At 34.7% G+C, this 15,003-nt stretch overlaps 2 protein-coding genes across 2 annotated transcripts; both read left to right on the plus strand.

The window, feature by feature from the left end:
• Window positions 1-460: 460 nt before the first annotated feature.
• Window positions 461-1,414, plus strand: LOC140332675 (olfactory receptor 11L1-like). The gene has a single exon (XM_072413866.1). The coding sequence runs from the start codon at window positions 461-463 to the stop codon at window positions 1,412-1,414; it is 954 nt and encodes a 317-aa protein (XP_072269967.1).
• A 7,667-nt stretch (window positions 1,415-9,081) lies between these two features.
• Window positions 9,082-10,023, plus strand: LOC140332676 (olfactory receptor 6B1-like). The gene has a single exon (XM_072413867.1). It carries the CDS (start codon window positions 9,091-9,093, stop codon window positions 10,021-10,023), a length of 933 nt encoding a protein of 310 aa, XP_072269968.1. The 5' UTR covers window positions 9,082-9,090.
• Window positions 10,024-15,003: the final 4,980 nt, after the last annotated feature.

The following is a 15,003-nucleotide window of genomic DNA, read 5'->3' on the forward strand; positions in this document are numbered from 1 at the left end:
TAATTTGTTTAACTGTATCACCTTTTTTTGTAGGCCCTGTTTAAATAAAGATCAATGTTTGTCTATTCAAATATACTAAAAAAAGTCAACAAATTTTTTTAGGTTTACATTCTTTTTAACATGATTGTGGATGATTAACCATTCAATTATTCATTCTTAGATTTTTTTTACTATTTATATGCTCTTTAAAGTTTTTTTGTAATAAAGCAGTTCATGTAGCAAACACTTTATGATTTACTGTAGTGAAGATTCATCCTGATTGTTGATGTTAGGCTTCATTTACCTTTACACCTTAATAAATAAACCAGGATGTCACTGTTGTCATCTGCCATTAAAGTGTTTAGGTTTACAATGCTATGCATGCCATATCATTAATTATAAATTGTATACCAAAAAGTGTACATAAGATTGTGTGCATGATCCATGTTTACTTTGGTATTGATACAGGGTGAAGATTATAATGGAAAATCAAAGCAGTGCAGCCCAGTTTTTCCTAGTTGGGTTTACTATATCTGTAGAATTGCAACTTTTTCTCTTTGTGATTTTCTTAGCCATTTACCTTTTGACTTTGACTGCTAACGTAGCAATAATTTGTTTGGTACGCATAGACACAAGACTTCACACTCCTATGTACTTCCTGCTTAGCCAGCTTGCTTTTCTAGAAATTTGGTATACGTCATCCATTGCTCCTAAGCTATTGATGAATCTGGCTGGTTGGAAATACATTTCATTACCTGGTTGTCTCTCACAAATTTATTTTTACTTCTCTTTGGGTTCCACGGAGTTTTTCCTTTTGGGAGTGATGGCCTTTGACCGCTATCTAGCCATCTGTAACCCATTGCGTTATCCATCCATCATGAATGGTCAAGTTTGTATTCAAGCTACTATAACTTGCTGGTCAGTAGCTTTCATTTCTGTGTTCTTCCTTGTGCTTTTGATATCTCACTTGACATTTTGTAAACCTACAATCATCAACCATTTCTTTTGTGACATCCCACCTCTTTTCCAGCTGTCATGCAAAGATACTTTTCTAGAAGAAATTGTGGTCTTCTTCTTTGCTTGCTGTATTATTCTTACTTCATTGCTTCTTACTGTCGTATCCTATGTGCTGATCGTATCTTCAATAGTTAAAATTCCATCCACTAAAGGGAGACAAAAAGCTTTTTCAACATGCGCCTCACATTTCACAGTTGTAATTATTCTATATGGAACAGTCATATTCATTTATGTTCGACCGAGTTTGTCCTACCCAATGGATATCAATAAAATTGTAGGTGTTTTTAATACCGTGGTAACGCCGTTACTGAATCCTATTATCTATTGTCTGCGAAACAAAGATGTAAAAGAAGCAATAAAGAAGGTCATGAACACAAAGCTATCAGAGAGGAATAGAACATCTATTTTTACTAAATGACTGTTGGTGTCAGTTAAAAAAAACACAAAGAATCGGGTACTTGTGATTTTGTTCAAAAACTGACTATTGGCATTTTATGACTTTTGTGCCCTGCAATCACTATAGAGCCACTCTTATCTCTAGAGTACATTGGGGAACTGGCCTAAAAAAAAAAACTATCCTGCCAATAAATGTTACTCCTCAAGGTGGTGGCCTGATGAATTTGCAAAAAATACAAACAATCTTGAGGCCAAGTTTGTCATCATCAAATCTCACAAAAATGCCATTTAAATTTGGGAAAGTGCTGCCCAATACATTAAATTGTTTGTGTTTAGTAAAATGAAAACATTTTTAAACTGCAATCATGTGTGGAAAGAAGAATATAAGAACATACAGGTTGTAGAAATACTGAAACTCTAACCAAGGTTTACACTAAATTTACTTTAAAGTTAAAGTTTACAGTAATTTTAATTTAAACAATAATTTGAGAAATAGGATTAGTTAATGGTTGATTTGAGCCATGATGTAAGGTAAATGAATTGGTGTTTCGTCAATATACTAAATGACTAATATGAAATCATGGGTAGAACATATTAGTCACTCATCATACTCGCTTCACCTGCTTGCAACTGATTATTTAACTTTTTTAGTTTTATTATTTTTTTTCAAACCTCATTTACATTGTAAAAAAATTAAAATTAATAAAAAGTTTTTAATTAACATTTTCCACACTATATTCCACTACATTAAGTACATTTCTATAGTTATTGTTGAAGAAAGGAAAAAAACAAAAGTTAGCAATGAAACTAAAATAAAAAAAAAGTATAATGACACCTTAAGGTGTCAGCTTCTTAAAGCTAACTTAAATACGTTCTTTATACAGCAGTTTAGACTATTAAACAGGCAAAATTACACCACAGGAAAATCACTATATATTTGGTGCAGTGTATCAAGATTTCCTGCTATATCTTCTATATGTAAAAAATGTTATATGTTTTGCGTTTTTTAGGTTCACTGTAAAAAAGTTAATGTTGACCCACTGGGCCTGGTCTGTCAAAGCTCTCCAAGACTGAAAGAAGATAGACTATCATAGTTAAACCTGGGTGATCCAGCGAACCTGGAATAGATTTTTAAAAAATAATTTTCTTTTGTTGGTAAATTTCCTGGACCAGGTTCGCTAGATCACCCAGGTTCACCTATGATAGCCCATTTTCTCCAGTCTTTGAGAGCTTTATTAAATTAGGCCCACTGTCATGTCCAGTCTGCTGGTTTAAAGACAGCAAGTTACCTGCTCCAACAATTCAACAGTGATAGAATCCATCAATCTCCACAGTTCACAAGGTAAATTTACTAATATAGAAAACCAACATAAAAAATACCTAAAGTTAAAGTCTAAGAAAGTACTCAAGGCCTGAAATGCATTGCAGGATTTATTTAGTTAAAGTGTACAAAGAAACCAAAAATCCCATTACAAACTGTGCAATGAAAATCTTATATGCACCCCTTCCTTCATTAAATTACTTTGGTAAGGCTATTTTATAGAAGATATTACAGAATTTAATCCCAACCAGAAAGAAATATTTGTGACAGCAGTGTGTCTCCCAAAGCACAATAAAGCAGAATATAGATCACACTACACACATAAAGGCCATGTTCAAGTCTCATATGACCTAGCGGTACATTGTATTGCGTTGAAATTTGTTGTTTAATATTTTAGGCCTGTAATTCTTAGGAATAACTCCCAGGTATGATAAAGTTTGAAAGAGAAATCATAAATTATAATATAATTAATAGTTATAAATAAAAATTATAGAACATATCAAATGTAATATTTTTATGAAAAATTAAAAAAAATTAACAGTTTTTAAATTTGTCCAAACAAGGTTATATTAATAGATAAACGTTTGGATTTATTATTTGTATTTATTTTTTATGACTTTATCACTGTGAACAATGTGATACGCTTCACGTATCACTTCTATCAAGCCAAGGATGTGATGCAGAAGCCAGCCGAGGTTCGCTAGAGGATGCTGCTGGACCGTGGGTAGCAGGTAGGATTTTTTTATGCTACCCGGAGTGTGGCTCTGTGTTACTGCTTTTGGTACATAAAATTCACAGCAAGCTACACTGGGGAATACAGCCAGAGGGGTAAAGCTGATTTTAGACACAAAAACTTGGATTGAAAACGTTTGAAATAGCCACAAAATACTTTTTCAAACCTGGGTGTAACGTTATAAAAGTAGCAGAAACATCCTTAATGTGGCTTGGATTCAACAGGTTTATCTGATACTGACTGCCTGCAGAAAACTGCAAGGGTCAGATACAAGACAAGAAGAGATGGCAGCAGTGCAAAGTGCAAATGCAAAGAGCAAAATTTGTTTCTTGCTTGATTATTTCACAGATCTGGAAAAATTAAGCAAAGGACACTAAAAGTACAGCTAAATCACCTTTAATAGACAATACCTCTCCAAATAAACATACAAGAACAAGTAGTGCTAACTAAAACTACCAGATAAAAGTTGATTCAAGTCTATGGAACACCCAAGTATCGGGAGAAAAAGAATAGTAATAATGTAAACCACAAGATAGATAGTCAGGGTGAACACCTGTGTAATATCTGTTAGTTTTGGTTAGCACTACTTGCTTGTAACTTACCAGGTGTATCAATGAACAATTCCCCAAAATACTATATACAGTCATGTGCAAAAAAGGTGCACCCTCTTTCTAATCTACGTTTTTACATAATAAAATATCATCAGGTTCTAAAAAGATTAAAAACTAACCTCAGGTCTAAAACTACTTTAATGCCTTTAATGTTGGATCCCTGGGAAGCCATGTAAAAAAAAAATTACACCCTATGGGTCAATAGCTTGTATGAACCACCTTTAGCACCAATAATGTGAAATAAATATTTTTTGTTTGACTTTACCAGTCTCTTGTGATAGTTGTGGAGGAATTTTGACCCACTCTTCTTTACAATTATGTTTCAGTTTATTAAGGTTTGTGGGCATTTGATTACACACAGCTCTCTCAGGTCCTGCCACTGCATTTCATTTGGGGTGCAGTCCATTGAAACACTTTGATTTCTTTCTTTTTCATCCCTTCATTGACTGTTGCATTACTGTCCCATTCATTGACTGTCCCATTCATTCACTGTTGCATTACCCAATTTCAAGCCAAGCCAAGCTTTAGCTGTCACACAGAAGACCTCACATTTGACTCTAGAATACTTTGGTATACAGAGTAGTTAATTGTCGATTCAGTGACTGCAAGGTGCCCAGGTCCTGTCTCTGCAAAACAATCCCAAATCATCATCCCTAACCCACCGTGCCTGACAGTTGGTATGAGGTGTTTGTGTTTTTTTTCACTGGGCTTGGGCTTCGGATTGTTTGGAAAAGGCCTTGTAACTCTTCCCAAATTGAGGGCAACAACAATTGCTTCACTAAGATCATGGCTTTCTTGCTTTTCATTTCTGTCTTACTTCCTTGGGCATTGTGCTAACACATACCTGAATACTCCAGACCAGCAAACTGCCATAACTTCTGTTTTTCTGTCGGTGTTAGCATTTGCTGATGATCAAGTGTATGTGATAAGTAGTGTTGGTGTTCAAATTCGGGTTGTCTTTATATTTGACCTGAATATAGCTATTCGAATTCAGATAGACCCGACCTGAAAAACATGGGATTCAACTTTGCAAATTCGTGTGTAAAAAAAAAAATAGTTATCCCACAATGACAGAGCACTAAAGGTGAATGAATGGGGAGACTTTTTTGGCCTCTAGTGCCCGGAGATCCCATGGGACTCCTGTGTTCTTGGATAGAGAATCTCTATCCAAGAACGCATACTATAGTAACGGTATGCTAGGGCTGCAAGAGCAATCAGGGGAGCGGAGCTGTCAGCTCTGCTCCTCTGATTGCTCTTGCAGTTGTACACAGTCCCAAACAATAACCCGAATTTTCCCCCCATTGTTTTTAATGGTCTTCCAATTAGACGTTCGATCACCCAAACAATATCCCCCTATTCGATAGAATAGCTGTCGAATCGAATAGTGAGATACTCGACCAACACTAGTGATATGAAACACCTGACTGCTACTTTCTCTCCTTTGTCCTATGAAAATGATATGGGTGTACATAATTTTTCACACACTGCTTTTGCTTTCTGATTTAGTCTTTGTTTAATAAATAATGACATGGTGCAAAATTTCATAGTTATGTGTTGGGGCAGCACAGTTGGCTTAGTGGTTAGCACTATGGCCTTTGCAGCACTAGGTCACAGGTTTGAATCTTGACCAGGACTATCTGCAAGGTGTTTGTATGTTCTCCTGTGTCTAGGTGTGTTTCCTCTGGGCACTGCACTTTCCTCCTACATCCCCCCCAAAAAAACATGCAGTTTGGCAATTGGCTTTTCCTCAAAAGTTGTCCTTAGACTTTGGTATGGACACTTGACTATGGTAGGGACAAGCAAAAAGAGGAAATCTTCCACTGGGGAAACTTTACAGTACTTTACATTTATTGTCTTTAGTTTTTCTTGACCAAGAAATAAGGGGCATAGAGAAAAAAAAAAACTTGACAGGGGTTTTTATACTTTTGAAGTTTGTACAAAACATAGTTTGGGATACGCAAGAACTTTGTTGTCTCCAAAGTAAAAAGAATTGGATTTACCATAATTGGACAGCTTCTTTATAATTCTCGAGTTTACTGTAAATTTCAAAAGAAAGGGTGCACCTAAAGCTGTCTATTAACTGGTATGTTGTGAATGGACCAGCTTGAGATGCCTGTTAGACTCTATTTATTTTTCTTGATACTATCTTAAAGGGGAACTTTAGTGAATGCAAGTTAGTGAGCTTCTGTTTAAACGTATGCACAGCATACTTGCACATTATGCCACTTACCTTGCTGGACAATCCTCTTCAGTGCTGCAATTCCTACTCTCCCCTCCATCACTGGTGCTTCAGTCTTCATTTGGACATCTTCTAGTGACCTATTTTTTTGGAATATCATAACTCTCTTACCAGCAAGTTTCAACTTTAAGTGATTTTGGAATACCCAATTTCCATTTATCGTGCTTCCCAGCACATGGATTGTCCCCACTATAATAAGAAAATATATACAGAACCTGAAATATACAGAACCAGTGGCAATTGAAATTAGATACTAGGACAGTGAAGTAAAAACTTTGCAGAATGTCTAAGGAGGTATACTTCCATTGTTTTTTAAAGTTTTACATTTGTTTTTATGCATAAAGTTTAAAATTCTAACTCATCCAACTGAGGCTTATTCAGCTGGGAAAATTCAGCACATGATATCAAGGCGAGATTGTTTGTGTGAATATAAAACTGCAGACAGACTTCTGTATGAGATAAACTAAATAAATAACAGGATTTTTTTAATAGATGTCTGCTGCTATATAACTTAAATTCTACCAGAAACTACCTGATTCCTATATTATAAAAAGGTATATGTCTAACTATATCCCTTTTAAGCCACCAGTCTGGTAAGAAAAACATTTTAAGATGATGACCTTTAACAACGAATTATACAAGCATACTCCCAAACTACTTGTGCTTTTTGTAAATGCAACTGTTTAACCAAAAGCAATTTATGTATATTCTTTATTTATAACAGGTTTTTACCTAGCTTTATTCAATGCTTTAGTTTTATGTTTGTATTTTTGTGTTGTTGATAAAGCAAGTGTTGACGTGTAATTGTGTACTAAGTTGCCATACATTCCTAATGGCCCCCATAATGCACCTTATCAGTGCGGTACACCGCATGGCAACAAACTAAATTGTGTTGCTGGAATCTGTGCTTTCAAATTCACAGCATGCCTGATTTTCTGTGTGCTGTGGTGCTTTGAGCAATTAATCCTAATGTTTTAGGGGACTGTTCCAATGAAGCATATCTCAACAGAAGAGACAACTCACTGTTTTTAAAAATACAGCCATAGTGTACACCAAGCATAGGAACCAAGGTGCTTTAGTATATTAGTGTAGTAAAGAAAGAAACCTTTCATTTGAAGTGTGGACATAGAAGTGTTAAAACATTTATTTATTTCTGGTTTATATTCCTTAGCTGCAATAGGTATATGTACCAGTTGTAACCACATGACAAAGCTTGCATGGTATATAATAATCCTGGAAAATTTCACATAAAGATTCAAGACATTTTTAAGTGGGAACTGGTGTGCTGAACTGTTTAAATAATCTAATCAACTGGTGTCTGAATTATCCTTGCAACAGCCTGGTGCAAAAAATCAGGATAATGCTGCAAGTGTTACAATGTTGCAACCCCTTTAGTTGAAAAACATTGGTTTGGTCTCTGTTATAATACTAATTTGGGCTACAACATGTAAATTATTTTTTTAATACTCTTGTATTTATTTACCTAATAAACCAAGTTACATAGGTTGAAAAAAAGAAATCCATCAAGTTTAACCACTAGGGAAATTACGTATGCCAGATAAAAACCCTATAGACATAGTTATTACATATGTTATTACTCATTAGATAAACTTTGTTAATATTTAAATATGTGAAATCTTTATTATTTAACTGAAAATAAATTGCTTTGTTTTATATTGTTATGTAAAAATAATTAAAGTATTTCAAGATTGTACTGTGTAACTATAGTATACTAATTGATATAACAGATCAGAAATGGAAAACAAGCGATTTTAGAATTCTCCAGGAATAAACAAATCCCTTGGCATCATAATTATTAGCAAAATTTTTGCTAAATCCATATGTAATACTGATCTGGATCATAAGGAGTGCACAATTACCTGACATAAAGCAAATTGTATACTGATAAATGTTAGGTTATTTTTGATAGTCTTTTATTTTTTTCCTGTAAATAAACTTCAAAATGTTGGTTTTTCACATTTCATTATTTATTGTTTCCTGTTTTCATTCAACTCTTAACAATAAAAATATATTCAGTATGTGTAATGTAGAAATGTATACACAGTCTGAAAAATGAAAATATGAAAAGCACCCTGTAAGTTTACACAACAGTGTATAGGTCATAGTTTAGTTATGTAAGTAAAGGTACCCACAAATTAAAACCAACATTCACTTGATTCAAGCCTCATGTCCACCGCATCCAATAACTGTCATTAAGGCCTTTCCATACATGAATTGCTGTAACTAGTGACTCTCCAGCAACTGATTATATGATCCGAAGGATGCCTTTATAGCAAGGATTGAAGATTACTGCCTTTCCACTCACTTAGACCCCTGATACAGTGACAAGATGGGCCATTTGTACTGCAATGAAGACATGAGGATGCAACACATCTAAGTCATTCTCATGGCCCCACTGGCTGAGGTCTTTGCCCAGGTTTCTTCTGAATTCTTCTTTTCCTTGCCAGTCCATTGGGATGTTGTAATCCATTAGCAATGTCCCCCATAGAATCATTCTGTATATTGCTATACCAAACAAATTATTACATATTTTTTGGTTGAAGGATAACCAAAGCCTTAACTTTTTTTGGAAAGAGTAGGTTAGGGAAAACTCCCCTATCATCTTTACAAAGTCTTAAAACAGCAATGCTTTATTTTTTCTGCTTATAAAATCAGGATTTCATTCCAAATGTAAAAGGAACACATCACTCATAGCTATGGAACTTAGTGCAACTCTTATCTAAATCCTAACAACTCACTTGAACCTTTACTCTTTCAGACTATCTATTTAGAGATGGAAGCAAAGGGAAACTATACAAATTTTATCAGTACATTCATAATTTTGGGATTCCCCAGTTCCCATTCTATCCAGATACTACTTTTCTTCATATTTCTTTTCATGTATATTTTGACCAGTTTAGAAAACCTTTTTATTATCCTAATAATTTGGTATAGCCCCAAATTACATAAACCAATGTACTTCTTTTTGGCTAATCTGTCCTTTCTGGAGACATGGTATGTGACAGTCACTGTCCCAAAATTATTGTCCATATTTCTGAATGGAAATAACAGGATTTCATTTGTTGGTTGCATGTCTCAGCTTTTTTTCTTCCTTTATCTGGGCTCCACAGAGTGTGTTTTATTAACTGTTATGGCATTTGATCGCTATGTGGCTATCTGCAATCCTTTACATTACATCACCATTATGAACTGGCGCTTCTGCTTTATTTTAGCTCTTTCTACGTGGTTCATCGGCTTGGCTATATCTCTTCTGAAGATTTACTTCATCTCTCAGCTAACCTTTTGCAACTCTGTTCTCATCAACCATTTTTATTGTGATGTATCACCTATACTTAATCTTGCATGCACAGATATGACATCAACAGAACTTGTAGATTTTATTCTTGCCTTAGTTATACTCTTGGTGCCACTTCTGCTAACATGCCTCTCTTATTTGTGTATAATGTCTACCATTCTTCAAATCCCAAATTCCGCTGGACGTAAAAAGGCATTTTCCACTTGTGGCTCTCACCTGCTTGTTGTCATTATACTTTATTCAACAACTATTTTTATGTATGCTAGACCAAGTAAGGCTCAATCTGTTAATTCCAACAAACTAATCTCTGTTGTCTACACAGTGGTGACTCCCTTCCTTAACCCAATCATCTATTGCTTACGGAACAGGGAGGTGAAACAAGCCATCCAGAAACTTGTCTTCTCAAAATAATATGCAAAACAAACTGTTTATTTTGCCAAAAGACAGCTTTTTTTGGTGTTAGCAATTTTGCTGCGTTTTATTTACTTATACTACAGAGAAAGCAGAAAGCTTCTCTTTAGCTACATGTAGTTGCTCATACAGGATTATTTAGCATAACTGCCGACAGGACTGTATTTATCAACATTGCAGTTGTTGGCCATTGCCCAGGGCAATATTTTGTTTTACAAAAGGCGGCACCATTCATAATTCAACAGGTGTAACAGAATCAACAGCATTTTAGGATGTATTGAATCCATTAGCTTTACATGTCAACCAGGCAACTAAGTGAGATATAAGCAATGGCTGCCTAGTAGTTCTTTTTGGCACAGTTGATCTTTAAAGCCCTGCGTGTAGTGATTGGGATCCTAGAGGTACTTCTGTTGGCTTCCAAGGGTTTTATGTATGTATTTATGTTTATATATATATATATATATATATATTACACAATATAGCTCATCTGCACACATGTACATGAATAATTAAAAACATAATAGACAGTTTATTAAACAATTACACAAAACTAATTGGTGATGCTAAGAGACATATAAAATAGGGTCTATGCTTTAGTAAAGTTAAGATTAATTAGTAAACTGCTTTAAAGTGTAATCACACCTTGCAACCATACTGGGTTCTGTAGTTTTACCTGGTGGGTCATCAGCAGTACAGGGTACAGATATTTGACACTTCCTATTTCTTCTTCATTTCTTCTTAAAATATTTTTTTTCATGGTGACTATTTGCATCCCAAGACAAATTTTAGTTCAATATTTTTGAACTAAAAGTATTTTATGCCTAATATAACAAGAAGATTGCAAGTTGACCAAAGGGGTCAACAACACCCGTGTGTCACTCAAGGGGTAAGAAATTTCCCCCAGAATGACGTCATGCTGCCAGAACCTGCCCAACGCTCCCATCGCAGGTCTGAGCCTCAACTCAGAGACACAACCCGCCACCGCTCTGAACCTGTGATCCTTACAGGAGACATGGTGCACGGCTCTAGCCGGGTGCCCTCTCAGTGGACATTTTACATATTTCCTAAATTAGGAACATGTGAAGTCTAGCTGTTAGCATATTTGTATAAACCTAATTATTAACTTATTTTTTATTAATTAATCTTTCTGCTAATTTAAAGCTGATAACTAAACATGGAGTTTTACAGTATTTGGGATGGCAGTAGTACACATTGTTTTTCCCCTAAATCTGATGACCTTGGAACCTTTGTTTGTGATACAAAAGAGAAATCCCTAAACATGCCCACTGCAAACTTCTTGTGTTTTAATATTTACAGAAAGCAAAATGTAGAAAAAATTTCAGTAATAACTTACTAACAGCTACATAGAAGAATACGAAGAGAGCTTTACACTGCACAGACTTCATGAAATTCACTCCCATCAACATTAACAGTTAACACAATGGTTCTGATGTTTCAAAACTTTCCGAGATGGGAGAAAATAGATAATCGTGAGAGAACCTGTGTTATCATTTGTCAACTAATAGCAATAGTTTAAAAAAATCTAATTTAGGTTTGATAGATCGAGGTTCTCCCATAATAGTCTTCTCCAGCGTTGAAGAGCTTTTATGGGCCCAATGTAAGACCAGAAAAATGCTGTTTTTCGAGGTATCCTTAGTTAGCCCAGTCTACACATTATTTACAAGCTTGGAACTACATATACCAGCACCATCTACTATTAGCTGCCTGTTTATATGTAAAGAGGACAAAGATTTGTAAACTGAGATTTTTTTGTCTCAGTTCTACTGAACAGACTTCAAACTGAGGCAAATTTGACTAACACTAATAAGATGTTTTTTGCCTTATTAACGTTTAATGTTTAGCAACCCCCAATCTGCCTTTTCATATATATCTGTAATCATTATCTTTACTTTTTTCACCTTCTCCCTCTCCAACTTCTCTATGGTGAGATCACCCAACCCAGGCCCTCCTCACACTATCTCTCTCTACCCGCCTTACACAGCAACTAACCACATACAAATTTACTACTCATATGCATTTGTAACTTCTTTTTCATGCAGTTTGTGAAAAGGATTCCCTCTTCCCTTGTCCCAGTTGCTGTTGTGTCTCTGAGCTAGTAACCCAATTTTTAGACTTTGGTTTTTGGTCCCTGTACATTCTCACCCATGACTTGTCCACTTTTATCCTTAGTTATGTCAACATTGCAATGTATTACCCTAGAAATTACTATTTAGCCAGGTTCAAAAGTCCCACACACCTTGCTGGACATGCCTTTGATAGAGTTTTCTTTAACTTTTACACCCCCACCCACCAAAATAACTTAGTTTTTCCACCTTTTTAAACACAACTTTAACTTGTCTACATCTTTACCTTCCTCACCCCTTTTCAGACATGGTTGGTTGCAGAGAGACCCTGCTAACCTAAACCACACTCTGTTGTCAGACTCCCTTTTCTTCACTCACTCCCACTCGGGCCAAGTTGCCTCTCAATATAAATACACCCCATCTTTGGTTCTGAATATGGTAGCGTCCGCCACCTTGAACTCCTCAAACACCACTTTCCCCTAACTATGGCATGCCGATCAAACAAGGATTAAGAAAAATCTGGCCTCAGTAATGACATTTAATGCTAAATTACATCACTTTAGCACTGAGAAAAATGACTTCTCTGCACTCATATTTTCTGAAGAATCCAACCCATGCTGCCCCTTTGCCACATTTGATTCCCTTCTCAAATTCTCTAACCATTTCTTTCACCAGTACCATTTCTGCCCCAAAATAGTCATAAATCAGATATCAACTCAACATAGACCATCCCCCATGCACCTGTAACTCCTCCGTCACTTCCTTCAGTCTTTTTAGTTTACACAAAATTATTTCTTTTCTCCCATTATCTGCTAGCACTGCTGTATCTCTACTTTTCATTAGTTTCCTTCTGTTCGGGACATTAGGTAATCTAAATTCAACTTGTATACATCTAAACTAATCATCTTCCCTTAAGTTTAAAACCTTTCCCCGCCATGTTCAATTACTGCAACATCCTTTTTTTGCTGGTATTCCACTAGTTAGATTTGTTGTCATGGGTTGGTAACATTAGTCAAAATATACTTTACTCAAAAAAATTGAGAAATCTATTATTGGTAAAGTTTATTTTTCATGTGCTCCTGAATTTATAAAGTAAGGATTTGCAATGTTATAGTCTAAAAATATTAAGTGTGGCTAAACAGAACCCAGAAGAATTTGCATTAAATCGTTTCTGAAAAACATTACTTTATTTTGTGTCTTTCTGACTTCCTGTGTCTACTTGACTCATAACTTTGTATCTGCAATGTGAGAACATCTAAGGCATTGCCACCTCTGTCTTGATGTCCACTGGGTTTGTGGTGATGTCATTACAATGATGTTCATAATTCTTCTTGATGGAGATTAAGTTGTCCATAAGACCTCCAGTACAAAGGTTTACCTGCTACTGAATTTTCTATTTTGTCTAATCTGAGCTTTCAATTTTTTCAACATTCCCACCTAACAGGCACCTCTACCATGAAAAGGAAAAGCAACACTACCAAGACTGTCTGATACAGACTGGAGGATACAGTGTAGAACAAGGCATTCAAAGTCAGTAACATCTGATTGCCTTTGTTGGGCACAGCTTACACAGTTCAGGTATTTTGTAGGTAAACATACAAATGTATGAAATTTGGTTATATACTACTTTTAAGTGCAAATTACTATATAGTGTTTTAACTACTCTGATAATTAATATTTCAAATACATGTGAAGCAGTCTTATTAATATATCATAATGTAACTACATGGCATCAAACGGAATAAGAAATAAAGGCTTTCTTTATCTGAAGAGTATTTCAAAGTTTTCCAGATAAAGTTTAACTTTGTACGAGACCGTTAGTACTTTGTGCTTCATTATCTATGTTGGTTTCCTGCCCAGCTAAGGGAACTTCTGAAACAAAAGATGTGAACTTCAAGCCAATCAAAGTACATTACTTACTAATATAATGGGAATACCCAGTTATTCATCTGAGACTGTTTGCTACACATAATCTATAAAAATATTGCTGGCAGTCAAGCCTGAGATACGTGGGGATATGTCCAATAGTTTGGATATTTTAAAATGATAAAGGTTATGTATTACTGCAAAAATGTATATTAACAGAAATGTATTTATTTGATTTGCAACAGATATATATAGCCAGTCAATACAAACATTATAAAAGTACATTGTACAAACTTGCAAGGAATACAAAAAAATAAATTTGATGATTATTCTGTAAATCTGAAGGTAAAGGAAATGCATAGTGTTATTCCTTTTTCATGTTTGTCTCCTATTTAGAAATATTTTATGTTCTTCATACTCTGTGACTACACCGAAAAAGAGGGCAAATCTCTGCATTGATAACACAGACAACAGTAAAACTTTACTTCAACCCTCTCCCATTCTTTCTACAAACTTGAAGAAACATTTCCTTGTCATTTACTTTTAAATATTCTATGGAGGAATATACTGTTTTTACATCTGTGTTATCAATAAAACCCTTAAAACTTTGACTGTTTTATAATTTAATAGATGGATAGTTTTAAACAGTCTATTTATTATTATTATTATTATTATGGATATAATTTCACTAATATTTGGCCAATCTTGGTAAACCATATTATATATAGTAAAACAATATTATTGTAATATTATATTGTTATTATAATACAATATAATAATACATTTTTAATTATATTTTTATTATTTAATGTTGGTCTCTGTTGGTCTGTCCTATCTGGGATGCAATATTTACAATTTTGTATACTTTTTTTTTTTTATAAAAACACATTCAGATATACCCCTAAAAGTATAGATGTTTAGAACACAGGTGTATTTCCTTTTTGTGTTGGGATACCAATCAAATTAACCACATTGCAAATGCATTGTATGTAAATGTATGATGCTTTACAGTAATGCGCCTTTGACACAG

This window comes from Pyxicephalus adspersus, chromosome 6, assembly GCF_032062135.1.
Source record: "Pyxicephalus adspersus chromosome 6, UCB_Pads_2.0, whole genome shotgun sequence".
NCBI lineage: Eukaryota > Metazoa > Chordata > Amphibia > Anura > Pyxicephalidae > Pyxicephalus > Pyxicephalus adspersus.